This window comes from Athene noctua, chromosome 10, assembly GCF_965140245.1.
Source record: "Athene noctua chromosome 10, bAthNoc1.hap1.1, whole genome shotgun sequence".
In the NCBI taxonomy this organism is placed as follows: Eukaryota; Metazoa; Chordata; class Aves; order Strigiformes; family Strigidae; genus Athene; species Athene noctua.
This window is the reverse complement of record NC_134046.1, coordinates 20,119,153-20,135,676: the sequence shown is the minus strand read 5'-3', so window position 1 is coordinate 20,135,676 and position 16,524 is coordinate 20,119,153. Positions and strand designations below refer to the sequence as shown.

Here is a 16,524-nt window from a genome sequence, read left to right as displayed (position 1 = left end):
CTGCATCTGTAGAGGTAGAAGCCTAATTTTTAGAGAGACACAGCTACACCAAATTTGTGTATCTTCCCAATAGGATCCTGAAAGTTTAACTCAGAGAAGGTTTTAGAATAACCACCTTTTATTCTCTAATGCAGGCCCCAGGCACTATCATAAAAATTCCACTAGAAATATTTCCTTTGGGGTGGGAAAACACCATGCATGGTCTGTCATGAAAGAATCAGCTCCTACAGCAGAGAGCTTACACTCCACAGATGTCAAGACCTAAGTAGAAAGCCTAAGGGACCCGAACATGGACTCACTGCAGTCTCAAATATTCGTATCATTGCAATCCCAATGTCAAAATCATCCTGCCAGATTTTCCACTAACATCAGGTTCTGTATTTGTAAATGACTGCAAGGCCATTTTATTAGAAAAACCTCTTACTTTGGGAAAAGCAAAGCACTCATCCTCAGAGAAAGCAGGTCTAGAGGGATGGTCTTTTCCTTAGGGGAAAAAGAGAGTCCCAAAATGGGGCGCACGCTCATATTTTTTTCTGTCTCCTGGGTCAAAATGCCTCTCACTACCCACCTAGAAGCCCACACCTGTGGAAGGCCTTCCTGCAGGAATCCCAAGAGCTACAGCACAAAGACAACAAAAGATGTCACCTTACATTTCCACATGTTATTTCAGCAATATTTAGAGAAGGCCTGATGAAACTTTTCCTCACTGTAGAGGAAGCTCTCAGCTGGAAACCAGTACTGAAGGGCTGCTTTAGAGAGTAAGTTTACAGGAGAGGCATAAAGGCCATACTGGAAAAACTCAGCAACTATTTCCATTCTGATTAAAGCGGTATCTGAACAGCAACCTGGAGTGCTGAATAACTGAGCTGCAGAGACTCAGTTTTATCGACCACTCTTGGTCCCTCTCCCCTATAATCAAAAAGTCCCAAAGCAGCCAGACACACAAGGAAATCCTTTTGAGGCTCATCGGACCTCTGGGAAGAGATGCATCTCCCAAAAAGCCTGGAAGAGTCCATTTGAGGGCTGACCTTGCACAAGAAAGAGGGAAGAAGCCTACGTGACAAGAAGCAAGCAGTGCCACCACAGCCAGGGACCAACAGCATAGACAGCCCCCACACCACAATCTGAAGTTGTGACAGTGGAACGAGGTTTTCACATCACCTGTTGTAATTCAACACTCAAGTGGAAAACTGAGGGTTCAAACTATCATCCAGCCTCTTCTTACTCAAGCTCATCCAAAAATCAATCCCTAGCCCTTGGGACTGATATAAAGTGATCGGTATCTGCCACTGAAAACTCTCATCAAAATTACTGAATGCTAATCCCCACCCTTAAGGAACACACTTCACAGAAGATTAAGCTTTCTGAAGTCTAAATGTACAATCTAGTTCAAAAAAAGAAAAGACCCAGTGTGAATTCACTGCCTATATGCATTCAGCACTTTCGTGACCTGTAACTATGCTAGAGTAAACTGAAACCTCTCCCATAATCACTTTTTCAGCCCCTGAGGAGGGAGGGGAGGAATGCCACCTGTCAGGTCCTTACCAAGGAGTATTTGCAACATCAAATATTGCAGGAAGAGGCTTCTAAGCCAATTTGCTGGAAAACTCTGAGGAGTATCCAAAATATTTCTGAAGCTGCCCATGTAAGCCTCTACAAGTTGAGCCCTTCTCAGAAAGCACAGTAGAAAATACACAGCATACCCTTACTCGGGGTTGCAACAATGGCAAACGCCATAGCTGAGCACTGCGGTGAGACCACAACACAAGGAAAGGGGAAGAAAGGAGAATTCATCTGTGGAAACCTTCACTCAAATGTATCTTCACAGGCCAGATGAGGCCAGGAGCTTGTTTTTCTAAAGAAAACCAGAACCAAAGCTGAACACTGTACACCTGCGGGGCTGGGACAAGTTCTACTGCTGTTTCCAAGCCCCACCCTCTCAGGTGAAGGTCTGCCAGAGATAATGTACTTTGAGTCCCACCAAGAATTACTCTCTAGGCCAAGAGAATACCTGCGGGACAGTGGAACTAGGGGGACACCTCAACCCTGAAGAAGAAAATATCTGTTACAGCTAAGAGCACCATCCCAAGGGGTGATGCTGATACAACAGCTCCCCGCCTCCAAGGATGGTCTGACTGCCCTCTTGGCCACTTTGCTAAGCCAGTGAAAAAGGGTCTAGCGGAAAAAAAAGAAAAATTTTATGCCAAGTCAGCAGGATCAGTTGATCAGTGCATCAGGTCAGCCACACAGCTGGCACATAGAAGGAGGCAAGAGGGCACAGAGAGCAAGAAAAGGGCCCTTTTAAGAGCATCAAACCATGAGGCTGGCCAAGGCAACCACTTGTCCTGAGCTAACCCACCACTCTCCAGTACAGGGACCATGCCCTCCTCCTCCAGGCTGGGCCTTGCTTCCTCTCCATCTGCACTGCCGGGGTGTTGACAAGCTCCTTCTGGCTAGGGCATTTACAAGCTCCTTCCATGGACAATCCAGGTTACTGAGTTGCAGAAAGCTAACCCAGGAAAAGACAAAGATCAGCCCAGCAAGATGACTGCTAACACCACAACTGCACGTCTGGGGGTCAGACCTCTCCTTGCTGAAAGCAGCAAGCCTTACACCAGCTCAGCCATCCCACACAACTTCACCCTCTGCTGCTCACTGCACCGACCCCAGGACAACCGCTGCGGCACCAGGACAGACATGGCCCAGCAGTGACACAGCCCAGGGGGCCACGTGGCAGAACACCACTTGTGTTAGGGTCTGTGGGGCCACTGTGAGCTCTCCACAGTTAAGACATATACAAGGGCCACAGTAAGGAGCCCTGGGAGCATATGGTATCCAGTGGCTCCCTCCGGCTCTCGGGTCCCAGCATGTTGCCCAGGGACAGAATCCTGGACATGGAAAAACCATGAGGCTGCACCGCTGCCATCAGCAGCAATTCCGGGGAATTTCCTAGCATGCATCAAACCTGGCTCCCAGAAACCAGCACTACCAGGCTGAGGTGACCTTGAGCAGGACACAGCATTTGGGAAAACAGGGTGCATTCCTAGGGTGACTTACATTGCTTGCACCCCAATTAATAACTTAGACAGAAGCTACCATCAGGCAAGAAGCTCCAGCTTTGATTCAGGCCGTGGTTTCAAGGCACATCTACCCATCTGAGCAGGGCACCACTGACAGAAGAGGGAGGCCCCCACTGCCTCCTCACACACCAAAGCCACGCCACTCACCTTGCCCTGTTTCATCCTCATCAGACACCCAGGACATCTCACAAACCATGCACAAGAGCCCAGGAGCTTTCTGCTGGTCCCCAGGTGATCAGTTCACAGGTGCAGCAGACACTCCCAAGAGGAAGGGAGCAGGCCAGCCTGGCCAGGGGACTTGGACCATCTCCATTGGACAATGCTGCAACAGCAGATCAGCTCAGATGCTCATGAAAAATGCAATGGCAAAGAAAGCAGTAACACCAAATATATACAACCATCTTTCCCACTGGCAAGCTAAAATTTTATCCCAGAAAAGGTGAAGACGACACAGTTTAAGCCAATGGATAAGTGCAAAGAGATACCCTGACGGAAAAAGACACTAGACTAGGAAGTGCACCTACCTAGTGTATTCACACAGGTTAATATATTAACTTTCCATCCAGCAGCACCTTAGTAGTTTGCTCAAACTTATTTAATCTCACAGAAGTAGTCCTAAACGCACAGGTTCTTCAGGGCGATCTTTTATTTTTCATGGCTTAAGCACGGTCACAGTCCTCTGCAAATCGGGTTTAAGGTACAGAGCTCTCAGACTGCACAAACATCCTAAGAACAAACATTTTCAGCATACCAAGAGCTCAGATACACTAGGTCAATCCAACTGTGTTTATTTGTATTTCGCCTAAATCACTGCTGAAGTACTTGGAGCTCAAGGAGCAACAGCCTCCCACTGATTCAGCAAGAGACTAGAAGTAATTGGTAGACAGCCTACAAGCACCACAAAGAATGCCAGAGGCATTTATTTACATGACCCCCGTTTGCCCAAGGAGAATTCAGAGTTTGCATTTTCTTCACTCAAATTAATCATTACTAGAATTAAATCCTCCATACTACTCCTCAGCTAACAGGAGTAAAGGCACAAACTGTCCAAAATCATCCCCACAATGAAACTTTTCAGATGGCTGTCATTGCTGAAATGAGACAGACTATTTCACTCCCATCAGCTGGAGTTCCTCCCCAAGCTGGCACATCACCCTGGTACCTCTCCAGGACAATCTCTCTTGTTATCTCTCCAAGGGACATAGAAAAGGCAAGGAAATACTGTTCCCACTGTTGAGCAACTCCCCTCCTGCCAGGGCAGGACCATCACACCTTCTCTGTCAGACTGACAACATGCTGCATCACAGGCCTGTGCTGCAGACCTGGCTGCTGCAACCACAGAGTCCTCTTCTCCATCAGACCCGAGCTGGACTGCTGGGCTTCAGTGCAAAGCACCAAATCACCTCTCAGTCTTGTCAGCTGGCATGCTCGCACAAGCCAGGACACAGCAGCACTCCCTCTGATGTTACCCCCTCACTGCCAGAGTACAGCTGGACCGACAAGAGACACGCAATAATTCCTCCAGACCAGCCGTCCATGGAAGACAAGTTACGGTCAGAGATTTGAGCCAATTCTAACCACGCACTTTGCAGCTGAAGCTGGCAAAAGGTCTCACTCTACCTGTCACACATCCTCCTTCCTGTCTTGCAGCAGCCGAGCCCAGCACACCAGGCAAAGAGGTGAGAGGAGAAAGAAGTAGATAAGCAGCGCTTGAGCTAGGGCTGAGTACCAGCCATTTCTAAAAGCAGAGAAGTGCTCAGGGTTAACAAATCCCATACAAAACCTACTGGTACGCAGCGAGGTGCAGAACATCTTTACTGATACAAGCATCACAGCTTTTGCCAATTCTCCAGGCCCAATATCAGCATTTAAGCAAAATTTACTACTCAGTTTACACAATGCTGAAAGAAATGGGTATTTTTAAGCTAGCATGTGCTGTCAACAACATCTTCTAGTTATTCAAGAATTCGTGCCAGCTCCCAAGGAAGTGAGCACAAACTCCTGCAGCAAGAAGACGGCACGACCTGGAATCAGCCAGGCTCTTTGCTCATTACTCCTTTGAGTAAACAGTGGTGTTCCCAGCACTTCAGCTTGCTCTCAAGCTTCTCCTGTTGGCATACTACCCTATATTTAGGATAGAAGAGCGCAATGACAAGCATCGTGAAGAATGAATAAGTGGTTTAGGTTGCTTGGTACAGCAGCAGAGACTGTGCAAAGAAACCTATGAATTAGAAACTCTTAAAGAGAGAAAAGGAATCTGTAAAGCTAAAGATGGGAAGAGACAGCATTCCACATAAAAAGTTAAATAAACTTCGGTGGGAACAGTATTCCCAAGGCAAGAGACTCTAGTAGCCATCGCATAACAGCAGTGGGCAGTGGAAAGAAGCCCCTGCCTGGAGAGGCTGAGAGAAGATAAGTGAACGCTTGTTTTTTTCATGCAAAAAGAGGATTTTAAAACTCTTTTTGGACATATAAACAATGTCAGTGCCATCTTCCCCAGCCTCAGAGCCCAAAGCTTCAGGACCAAAGGAGGCACAGCACCTCAGGGAATGCCCATGCACTCTGCTGCCCAGCTCCCAGGTCCCCCAGCCTGCACCTTCCCACCCTGAGCAGAGAAGCCAGGTTAAGCTCTAAAAAGACAGACTGAGAGTTTGCAACCTGCAAACCTGTGGCAAAACTTGCTAAATTCACACCCACTGACTTGATGGGTGCTGGAGACTCGGGAGAAGCCGCTCCGCAGCCTGTTGCTTCTGAGGAGCCAAGGAGGCCACAAGGAATATTCTGCACTTACGCCTTTTTGTGCGGCACAACTATTTACTTGCATTTAGTCACCCACACCGCTGACTAAAGATAAAAGTTTGACTGCGGGTCTGTTAAGCTCGGAACAGCCTCTGCTGTTAGTCAGGCTCGCAGCGCCCAGACCCAAGGTCAGCCCGCGGAGCCCCCGGGGCCGCTGCCGGGTCGGCCTGTCCCGCAGCGTGGCTGCACTGCCACCCCCGCCCGGGGCTGCGAGGGAGCGTACCCGGAACACACTGAACTCCGCCGGGCTACCTGGAAACCCACCTGCGCTCCCGTGGAGCCAAGCCGGTCCCGGTAAGCGGGGAGAGGCACTGGGCCGGGCCCGGGAAGCTCACAGGGGCTCCGGCACCGACGGCCAGGAACCACGGCACGGTCTGGGACCGGCTGACGCCACCTCCAGAACCCGGGCCGCTCCCACCGCCCCCGCCAGCGACTGTAGCGAAGCCCCACGCCTCGCCCGGTCCAGCCCAACCCGGTTAAGCCGCTCGGTGCCCGGGACTGGGTCCGCTCCGCCTCCCGCCCGCCGGCAGGGCCGGCCCCGCCGGGCACCCCTGGGCGCGGCGCCCACCCAGGCCCCAGGGAGACCCGGACGGCGCCCGAGAGGCAGCCCCGTGGTTCGGGGGGGGAGCTGGGCACAGGGTGGCGGGAAAAGGACGAGGAGGAGGGAAGCGCGGCACGACGAGGGCAGCGGCGCCGGGGCCGGACCCCACAGCCAGCCCGGGCCGCCGCCCGCAGGCCGCGGAGGGCGCGCCGGGGCTGAGGCGACGGCGCCGGGCCGGGCCGAGCGGCTGCCCGCGCACCGGGAGGCCCCGGCCCGCCGCGCCTCTGCTCAGGCCGCGCCGCCGCTCCCCGCCCCGCTCCCGGCCCCAGCCCGCCCGGTAGGCCAAGGGCAGGGCGGCCCGGCAGGTGCCGCCGTAGCCGCGCGCCACCGCCACCGGGCGGAGGCCAGGCCCCCGTCCCCGCGGTCCCTCACCGTGCGACGGCCGGGCCCGGAGGCCGCTCCCCGCCGGCTCTCGCCGCCAGCGGCCCCGACGCACCGAGCGGGCGGCGCGGCGCGAGCGCGACCCCGCGCGGGCACGTACCTGGGGGCGGGGCGCGCGGCGCCTAGCAACCGGCGGCACGAGAGCGCCGCGGCCAATCGGCGCTCGGTGCCCGCGCTCGCCCCGCCCCCTCCGCCCCGCCCCACCTGCCCGCGCGCGGTCCCGCCTCCCGCGCCCGCAGGCCGGTCCCGCGCGGCCCCGCCCCGCCCCACCGCCCCGGCCCCGCCCCTTTGGCCCCGCGCCAAGCCCCGCCCCGCGCCTCCCGCAGGCCCCGCCCCGCCCGCCGCAGGCCCCGCCCCGCGCCCCACGTGCGGCCCCGCCGCGGGGTGACCCCGGCCCCGCCTGGCCCCGGGCCCACCGGCAAATATTTGCTTGGGGCCGGCCCGGCGCTCCGGCAGCCCGGGGACGCGGGGCCGCCGCCATGCAGCCCGTGCTGGGGGTCCTGCTCGCCCTGGCCGCGGCCCTTGGCTCAGGTAGGGCCCCGGGCTGGGCCGCCGTGGGGCCACCGTGGGGCCACCGTGGGGCCACCGTGGGGCTGGCGGGCGTGGGGCATCGCGGGGCCTAGACAGGCCCAGGGGCCAGGCCAGGAGCCTGCAGGCCACTGCCCTGACCCGCGGCAGAGGGGGGGTAGCGGGAACTATGGGGCCGACGCGGGTGCTGAGGGACCCTCCTGCTCCACGGGACACGGGTCCCGCTGCTCCGTGGGGCAGGACACCGCGCTCCACGGGGCCCGGGTGTCCGTGCCGTGACCCCACGGCCACGCTGAGCCCCTGCCGCGCTCCCCAGGCCACCGCTCGCCCCTCAATGACTTCCAGCGCCTGCGAGCCACCGAGCTGCTGCTGGTGCCGGCGGACCCAGCGCCGCCGCTGCCAGAGCGGGGCTCAGCGGAGCAGTGTGCCCATCGCTGTGCCGCCAGCCTGGCTTGCCGGTGAGCAGGACGCGGCGCCGTCGCGGGGTGGGTGGGAGTGCAAGGGCCCGTGACATCGGGGTCACTCTGTGCACTTGGATGCTGGGTGCCACCTGTGTGCCCCCGGGTCCGGTGGGTCCTGGCCCGGCAGGATGCCACGCCAGGCTCCCGCTGTGCCTCCCAGGGCTTTCCACCACGACCAGCAGAGCCAGCTGTGCCAGCTGCTGTCCTGGACCCAGCACTCGCCTCATGTCCAGCTGCAGAAAAACATCCACTACGACCTGTACCAGAAAAAAGGTGGGCTGGTGTCATGGGTGGGTGTGGGGACACCACAGACCGGGCACAGGCCACCTGGCACAGGGCTCCCCACTGCCTGCGTGCCCTGGGTTCGCCCCGGGGCTCTGATACAGTGCCCGGCTGTGCTCAGACTACCTGCGGGACTGCATCGTGGCTGATGGTTCCAGCTACCGCGGCACGCGGGCCATGACAGAGAAGGGTCTGCGCTGCCAGCACTGGCAAGCCACAACGCCCCATGACCACAGGTGGCCCTGTGTCTCTGGCTGCCCCGTGACACCCGCTGGTGGCCCTGGGCAGTGTGGGGCAACAGGGAATGGGCTGGGGCCAGTGTGGGGGCAATAGGGACAGTGTGGGGGCAATGGGGACAGCATGGGGACAGGGGCACCGACGAGGGGTGGCACACAGCCCCGAGGCAAGGGGCTCCCTGGAAGCCCTCCTACCCACCCTGCTATCAGCAGGTTCCTGCCATCCTCCCGCAATGGGCTGGAGGAGAATTACTGCCGAAACCCCGACCAGGACAAACGGGGCCCATGGTGTTACACTGTCGACCCCAACGTCCGGCACCAGAGCTGTGGCATCAAGAAGTGTGAGGACGGTGAGTGCCACATCCTGGGGGTGCCCTGTGCCATGTGTGTCCCCTGCACTGAGCCCCCTTGGCTGTTGGCAGCCGTCTGCATGACCTGCAACGGGGAGGAGTACCGTGGCACCGTGGACCACACCGAGTCGGGGACGGAGTGCCAGCGCTGGGACCAGCAGCACCCACACAAGCACCCCTACCACCCCAACAAGTACCAGCCCCTCACCCCCAGCAGCGCACAGCCACCCCGACCATGCCGGGTGTCAGGGGGGTGGTACCACCCTCAGCTGCCGCTCCCTGTCTCTGGCCTAGGTACCCCGACAAGGGCCTGGACGACAACTACTGCCGCAACCCCGACAGCTCCGAGCGGCCCTGGTGCTACACCACCGACCCCGAGCGGGAGCGCGAATACTGCCGCATCCGCCTCTGCAGTAAGTCCCTGCTGGTGTCACTGCACAGCTGGGACCGGGGTGTCCCGGGTGCTGCCCTAACCCTGCCACTATGCCCTTCTCCGGCCACGCAAAGCAGAGAAACGCCCACGGCCCCGCAATGTCACCACCAGCTGCTTCAGGGGGAAGGGCGAAGGCTACCGGGGCCGGGTGAACGTCACCGTGTCCGGGATCCCCTGCCAGCGCTGGGATGCTCAGACGCCCCATCGGCACCACTTCACTCCTGACAAGTATCTGTGCAAGTAAGGGGGCAGGGGGGATGTGCTCAGGGAGGGCAGCAGTGCGCAGCACCCATGGATGCCAGGTTGGCGGGGGACACACACCCCCCCCGTGGCCCCGCCACCAGGGACCTACAGGAGAACTACTGCCGCAACCCTGACGGCTCGGAGGCCCCGTGGTGCTTCACCTCCCGCTCCACCATCCGCATCGCCTTCTGCTTCCACATCCGCCGCTGCCCCGATGAGCTGGGCACCCAAGGTGAGCCGTCCCCAGGCACCCTCCCCCGGAATGCCTGCCGGGGGTGCCAGCCCTCCCTGCCTGTCCCCAGAGTGCTACCACGGCCACGGCGAGAGCTACCGCGGCCACGTCAGCAAGACACGCAAAGGCATCACCTGCCAGCCGTGGGCTGCCCAGGTGCCCCACGTGCCCCAGTGAGTGTGCGAGGGAGCGTCGCGTGTGGGGATGGGGATGGGGACGGGGATGGTGACAGGGATGGTGACTTCCTCCCCGCAGGATCTCGCCTGTCACCCACCCTGAGGCACACCTGGAGGAGAACTACTGCCGCAACCCCGACAACGACAGCCATGGCCCCTGGTGCTACACCATGGACCCCCGCACCCCCTTCGACTACTGCGCCATCAAGCCCTGCTGTGAGCCCCTACCCACAGCCCTGCAGAGCCAGGGGTGTTCCTGGCCACCCCCTGGCTGGGTCCCACCTGATGCCACCCCGCTCTGCCTTCTTTCCGCAGCCGGTAGCATGGTGCCCTCCATCCTGGAGAACACAGGTGGGGGCCCTCAGGTGCTGGGTGGGTGCCGTGGGGTGGGTGCCAGTGGCACGGCCCCAGCTGATGCCCACCCTGCCCGCAGACGCGGTGGCATTTGAGCAGTGTGGCCGGCGAGACGAGAGGCTGCAGTGGAAAGGACGCATTGTTGGTGGCCAGCCTGGCAACTCGCCCTGGACCGTCAGCATCCGCAACCGGTGAGAGGGTGCCCCACCTGCACCACCATGCAGCCAGCATCCCCCTGCCCCGGGAGCTCACCCCCCCATCCCCTCAGGGCCGGGGTGCACTTCTGCGGGGGGTCCCTGGTGAAGGAGCAGTGGGTGATCAGCACGCGCCAGTGTTTCTCCTCTTGGTAAGGCCGGGGCCAGGATGTGGGGTGCTGGGACCCCCCCTGTGCCCTCACATCCCTGTCCCACAGTGATGCCGACCTGGCAGGCTACGAGGTGCAGCTGGGGACGCTCTTCAAGGACCCTGCCCCTGGGGACCCCGACCAGCAGACCATTCCCATCACGCGGATTGTCTGCGGCCCCTCCGAGTCCCAGCTGGTGATGCTGAAGCTGGCAAGGTGAGCAGCCACGCCCTGGCCCCCGCCTTGTCCCTCTGCCGGCTGGGCTGACACCGCGTCCCGCTGCTCCTCTCGCCGCAGGCCGGCTGCTCTGAACAGGCGTGTGGCCCTGATCTGCCTGCCCCCCGAGCGCTTTGTTGTGCCCGCGGGCACCGTCTGTGAGATTGCCGGCTGGGGGGAAACCAGAGGTACCCGCGCTGAGCAGCCCCTGCCAGGCTGTCCCCCTGCAACAGCATCTCCTGCCCATCATGTCCACTGCCACAGCATCCCCCTGCCCAGAGCAACGCCCTGCCCACAGCATCCTCCTGCCTGCAGCATCCCGTGCCCCACAGCCTCCCCTGTTTGAACTATCCCCTTGTCTGTGGCATCCCCCTGCCCGCAGTATCTCCATGTCCCTGGCATCTCCGTGTTCACAGCATCCCCCTTCCATGGCATCCTCCTGCCTGTGCCATTCCCCAGCAACACCATCCCCCTGCCCATGATACTCCTGCCTGCAGTACCCCCTTTGGTGGCACTCTCCCTGTGAAGGTGTCCCTGTGCATCCAATGTGCCCCTACCCATGGCATCCATCCACCCGTGGCACCTCCTGCCACAGCACTGCCCTGGCCACGGCATCCCCCGGCCGTGCGTCCACTGCCCCGCGCACTCGCTGCCCGCAGGCTCGGCGGACGGCAGCGTGCTGAACGTGGCGCAGCTGCCCGTGCTGGCCCACGGCGAGTGCAACGCGGCGCTGCGCGGGCGCCTGAAGGAGAGCGAGCTGTGCACCGCCCCGCTGCGCGCCGGCGTGGGGGCCTGCGAGGTGAGCCGGGATGGGGACCCCTGCCTCGGGGAGCCTGTGAGTGCTGGCGCCAGGGTGACACTGCTCTCTGGGTGCCGCAGGGAGACTATGGGGGCCCGCTGGCCTGCCTCACCGCCGACTGCTGGGTGCTGGAGGGAGTGATCACCCCCTCCCGCATCTGCGCCCGCACCGACCAGCCTGCCCTCTTCATCCGCATCTCCCTCTACGTCGACTGGATCCACAAGGTGATGAAGATGGGCTGAGCTGGCTCCACGCAATAAAGGCCCAGCCGTGGCCGTGGGGGTTGGTACTGCACAGGGTCTCACACATTTATTTAGCCCCAAACCCCAGCCCACGTCCCATCCTGTCGCTGGCTATGCTTGCTCCATCCACCTCTGGGCCTGGGGTGGTCCCAGGGCCAGTGGTCACCCTGGGGCTGGCACAGCCACCGGGCCACCGCGGGTGCTAGGAAATGTGCTGGCCCGTCACACCCCACTGGGGCTGCCCCAGGTGCCGGAGGAGCCAGCGGGCGCAGTTCACGAAGACGTTGACCTCTGTCTCCACACCAGCCAGCGCATGGCCACCCTCCGGGTACCACAGCAGCCTGTAGGTGGGATGGGATGGGGGGATGCTCAGCTGGCACCCCGAGGTTCCCTCCCTGCTCCCACCCCCCTCCACCCCACTCACCGCGCCGGCACCCCCCTGGCCCGCAGCACACGGTACAGCTCCAGCGCCTGCGTGGGGCTGACGCGCCGGTCCCGGGCGCCCACGCACAGCAGCACTGGTGTCCGCACCTGCGGCACAGCCGGTGGTGGGTGCCTAGCGCCCTGCGCCCAACATCCCGCACCCATCCTGCCCCTGCCTTACCTGGGCCGCCTGGGAGATGGGCGAGCGCAGCAGCATGGTGGCCACCTCCTCGGCGCGAGGCACCCGCTCGAAGGAGTAGGGCAGCCCCAGAGAGGCGTAGCGCCTGCGGCACGGAGGCGCTGGTGGGTGCCGTGGGGATGTGGCACAGCACAGCTCGTGGTGGGGACGGGGCACTCACCAGTCGGGGATGTCAGAGGTGCCCAGCAGTGCCAGCAGGTTGGAAACGGGGCTGCGCAGGGCGCAGGCTTGGTAGCGGTCAGGCTCACGGGTGAGGAAGTGGAGGGCGATGAAGGCTCCGTGGGAGCCAGCCAGCAGGGCTAGGCGGTGCGGGTCCAGGGGCTCACTGCGCAGCACCTGCTCCACCGCTAGCTGCATCCATGGGGCACCCACCATCAGCACCCCACCATCAGCATTCCCCCGGCACCTCCCAGCCCAGCACCCCTCACCTGGGTGTCCACCACGTCCTGCTCACCCACGCGGGAGAGCAGAGAGCTGATGCTGGCCTGGCCGAAGCCCAGGGAGCCGCGGTAGTTCACTGGGGAGATGGGGGCCGTGGGTGCCATGTCTCCTGTGGGACACAGGGGCCACACATCCCCGGGCTCCCCAGCACTCACCCAGGAGCACGGCGAAGCCCAGGCGGCACAGCGCAGCCATGCTCGGGCGCCAGCGGGCATCAAAAACGGCGTGGGGGCCACCTGGAGCCAGCAGAGTTGTCACTTGGGGTGCCAAAAGTGCTGCCAGGGTGTCCCCACCATCCCCTTGCTCACCGTGAGGACACACGACGAGAGGGTGCGGTGCGGTGCTGTCCGGCGGGCTCAGCAGCAGGGCCTCAAAGGCCTGGGCTCCTGTGCCAGGGAAAGGGTCCTGCTCAGCACCCACCACCCCAGGCACCCAGCACCCTGACCACCCCCTGCACCCAAGAGCCCCTGGCACCCAGGTGTGACGGGGGCCCCCGGATGCTCACCATGTGCGGCGGGGCTCTGCCCGCTGCAGGGCGGCCAGACTGTCAGGGTCTTCCAGGTGACACCGGGCAGCACTGGGGTGTCCTCCACCAGCACCCAGCAGAGGGGCAGCTCCCGGCCGGCCGGCGGCAGCACCGACACCACCTGGGAACGGGCAGGGGGTGGCACCGGGGCACCCAACCCAGGGCAGCTGGTCCCTGCCATGGTGTAATTAGCCCCAGTGTGCCCATGGTCCCAGTGCTCTGTGGTGTCATCCTGAGCTGTGCCACACCATGCCATGCCACACCATCCCGTCCCGTGCCATGCTGTGCTGTGCTTGGCCATGCCACACTGTACCTGGCCCTGGCGTGCTGTGCCTGGCCGTGCCATGCCATGCTGCACTGCGCCTGGCCTTGCCAAGCTCTGTGGTGCCTTGCCACACTATGCCATGTAATGCCATGCTGGATCTGGCTGTGCCACACCATGCTGTGCTGCCAGACCACGCATCACCATGCCATGCCACCATGCCATGCTGTGCCTGGTCATGCTGTGCCATGCCAGGCCACACATTGCCATGCCATCTCACTCTGTGCTGTATGGTGCCAGGGCTCTGCTCACCAGGATTGGGGGGCGATGCGGGGCCGAGCAGGTGGCCACCAGCAAGTCCCACTGGAGGGTGAGCAGCTCCCAGCACCCTTCAGGTGACCCTGGGGACAGAAAGCACGATGGCACTTGTGGATGCTCGACGGGGCACTGCGGGTGGCCCAGCACCACATACCTGCCGTCAGGTTGGTTACAGTGGTCGCGTCCGTGTCCACAAGCAGCAGGTCCTGCAAGTGGCAGAGGACAGGCAGCCACATCCATGGGGCGCAGGGGCCACTTCCCTGTCCCCCCACCCCTGTCCCCAGGGCTCACCGTGCGGCTCCGCTGCGGGGTGCTCAGCACGGCTCGTCGGCTGTCGGCTGCCCAGCACCGCAGCGGCAGTGCCTCCCCGTAGAGCCCGGCAAAGGCTGGGAACAGGACAGAGTGCTGGTGAGCAGGGGCCATGGGCACCTGGCACAGGGGGAGGTCCCGGCCCCCCAACAGCACCCAGCCCTGCCCACCATGCTGCGCTCACCCTCTGTGGGCTCCTGAACCACGTCAAGCACCGTCACCGTCTGCCTTGTCAGCCAGGTGAGCTGGGGAGAGTTGGTGGTTGGGGACAGGCCCCCACCAGGGAAACTGAGGCAGGGGGACTGGGAACTGAGCCCACTCCCTGCCCTGCTGGGCACTGCAAGCGGTTGTGACACTCCGGGTTGGGTCCTGTGCCGGTCGCACAGCTGTGCCCGGCACCCACAGGTCTCCCGCTCACCATGCGCAGGCGCAGGCACTGCCGGTGGGGCTCCCCCAGGCACCCCTCCAGGTAGAGCAGGCGCCGGCCATCGGGGCTCAGCCGGGGGGAGCAGGCGGCAGCGTGCTCAGCCGACAGCAGCTCTGCGGGCAGCAGGGGGTCAGCACCCTGGGGACCCCCTGGAGCCACTGCACCCTCCACATCCCCGGTGCTCACCACAGTGCCCGCTGGCCAGGTCCAAGTGGAAAATCCCTGACCTGGGGAGGAGGCATGGGTCAGGCTGGAGCCCTGTGGCTGACCCAGCACAGGGTGGGTGTCCTGACACGGTGCTGGGTGCTGGGGGGACCCACCTCCTGTTGGAGCAGGCACTCAGCCCCAGGCGGAAGGGCTCATGCCACCAGCCCACGAACACCACGCCACGATCATCCGGGGACCACAGGGCCTGTGCAACAGCCAGGCTCATCCCACAGCCCCAGGATGACCCCCCCTGGGGCTCCCCAGGGCCCCCCATCCTGACCTGGCCAGGGGAGAGGTGCTCTGGGATGCCCTCCAGCACCGAGACGCTGCTGCCCTCCATGTCCAGGATGCAGAGGACGGGCACGCTGCGGGTGCTCAGCGCCTCCCCCCAGTTATCGCAGTACACGAACTGCTCACCCTGTGCACATGTCCCGTCAGCCCTATGGCCGGTGGCCCCAGACATGGGGCTCTGTGCATGGCACGCTCGTGGGGTGCATGGCACACTTATGGGGTGCATGGCAGGCTCACGGAGCATGGCACCCACCTCCTCATCCTTGTCCTCCTCTGCTAGCCTGGTGGCTCCTGGCACATCCCAGGGGCAGGGGGGCCGTGGTTTGGGCCGACTCTTCTCAGCCACGTAGAGCAGCTGCGTCTCTGCGTGGGACCAGGCCAGGCAGGCGAAGGGCCCTGGTAGGGTAAGAGGGTGCCAAAGCCCAGCCTGGCGCAGGCGCAGCTGGGCACCAGGCAGGCACTCGCCTGTGTTGCAGGCAGGGGGCAGGGGCCCTACCCTCTGTGTAGACCTCCCCGTGCTTCCCCAGCGCCGTGAGGTCCACGCTGTGGCTGCGCCCGCTGCTGCCCCACACCTGGGGGGATGAGGGTCAGCACCGGCACACCACGGCCACGGCACCCCCTGCCCGGCGCCGGCACCGCAGCTGAGCCCCGAGGCTGCTGTGACGGGGGCAGCCGCGTTACCTCCAGCAGCTCGTGGCCCTGCCACGGGCAGCGGCTGAGCACGGCACGGTGCTGCCCCGTGGGCGAGTCCTGGCTGAGGAGTCTGTGGGTGGGAGGGACGGAGGCTGTGGTGGGCGGCACGCTGCGGGCACCAGCCATACCACCGGCACCAGCCACACCATGGGCACCAGCCACGCTGCCCCACCCCGCAGCCCACCCATGCCGTACTGGTGGTGAATCTCTGCGCTGAGGCCTGTCCGGCTGACGGCAAGGCCACGGCCGTCTGTGTGCCGCAGGCTGTAGTGGCGGCTGAAACGCAGGAGCCGGCGGCGGGGCAGGTCGGGGCGGCTGCACTCTGCGGGAGGGGGCCGTCAGCACCCACCCGCACTGGTCCTACGGGCCAAAAGCGCCTTGGGAGCCGAGCCCATGACTCACCAGTGTAGAGCAGGAAGGTCTGTCCCCCCGCGGTGGCCCCGAGGGCGGCACGGGTGATGGTGGGGAAGCGGCTCAGCTCCCGGTAGCAGGCGGCGGGGCCGCCGGCTGCCTGGGAAAGGGAAGAGGCACTCTGGTGGGGGGTGAGCTCGTCCCTCTGCTCATGCCCACCCCCCCGAAACGGGGCTGTGCCTGCCCACGCAGCCCCCCGGGGCCCCTTCGCCCACCTCTGCGCCCCGCTCGGTCCCCTCGGCCATGGGCCCTTCCTCCGCC

The 16,524-nt window shown here is 62.3% G+C and overlaps 3 protein-coding genes across 7 annotated transcripts in view; 1 reads left to right on the top strand and 2 right to left on the bottom strand.

Annotated features, from left to right (window-relative positions):
* Positions 1–6,978, bottom strand: part of DAG1 (dystroglycan 1) — a 53,532-nt gene extending 46,554 nt beyond the window's left edge. The window contains exon 1 of one of the 4 annotated variants that reach the window (XM_074914626.1): positions 6,962–6,978. The gene's annotated coding sequence lies outside the window, so the exon portion shown is untranslated. The other 3 variants (XM_074914624.1, XM_074914625.1, XM_074914627.1) reach the window with 3 other exon arrangements.
* Positions 6,979–7,340: 362 nt separating this feature from the next.
* On the top strand, positions 7,341–11,871 carry MST1 (macrophage stimulating 1). 2 transcript variants are annotated; one of them, XM_074914635.1, is made up of 18 exons: positions 7,341–7,392; positions 7,706–7,847; positions 8,011–8,123; positions 8,254–8,368; positions 8,582–8,718; positions 8,791–8,911; positions 9,013–9,131; positions 9,229–9,391; positions 9,496–9,626; positions 9,697–9,799; positions 9,882–10,018; positions 10,118–10,153; positions 10,236–10,347; positions 10,425–10,502; positions 10,569–10,715; positions 10,797–10,903; positions 11,375–11,514; positions 11,595–11,871. In XM_074914635.1, the coding sequence occupies exons 1-18, from the start codon at positions 7,341–7,343 to the stop codon at positions 11,754–11,756; spliced, it is 2,115 nt and encodes a 704-aa protein (XP_074770736.1). In that variant the 3' UTR covers positions 11,757–11,871. The 2 variants fall into 2 exon arrangements, with proteins under 2 accessions (XP_074770736.1, XP_074770735.1); XM_074914634.1 differs by having other exon boundaries at positions 9,226–9,391.
* Positions 11,797–16,515, bottom strand: LOC141964355 (acylamino-acid-releasing enzyme-like). The gene is given in 23 exon segments (XM_074914632.1): positions 11,797–12,097; positions 12,181–12,287; positions 12,361–12,463; positions 12,539–12,729; positions 12,807–12,895; positions 12,975–13,055; positions 13,128–13,205; positions 13,325–13,466; positions 13,920–14,008; positions 14,080–14,131; positions 14,217–14,311; positions 14,410–14,482; positions 14,484–14,522; positions 14,653–14,774; positions 14,848–14,888; positions 14,982–15,073; positions 15,149–15,286; positions 15,413–15,555; positions 15,656–15,731; positions 15,841–15,922; positions 16,048–16,174; positions 16,255–16,384; positions 16,479–16,515. Coding segments are annotated over 23 exon segments (2,259 nt in total). The 5' UTR covers positions 16,509–16,515; the 3' UTR covers positions 11,797–11,958.
* Positions 16,516–16,524: the final 9 nt, after the last annotated feature.

Coding starts and splice junctions, on each gene's coding strand:
- MST1 (XM_074914634.1), top strand. CDS start 7,341: ATGCAGCCCGTGCTGGGGGTCCTGCTCGCCCTGGCCGCGGCCCTTGGC. Junction 8,124..8,253: donor CGACCTGTACCAGAAAAAAG/GTGGGCTGGTGT, acceptor GGCTGTGCTCAG/ACTACCTGCGGGACTGCATC. Junction 9,800..9,881: donor CAGGTGCCCCACGTGCCCCA/GTGAGTGTGCGA, acceptor TCCTCCCCGCAG/GATCTCGCCTGTCACCCACC.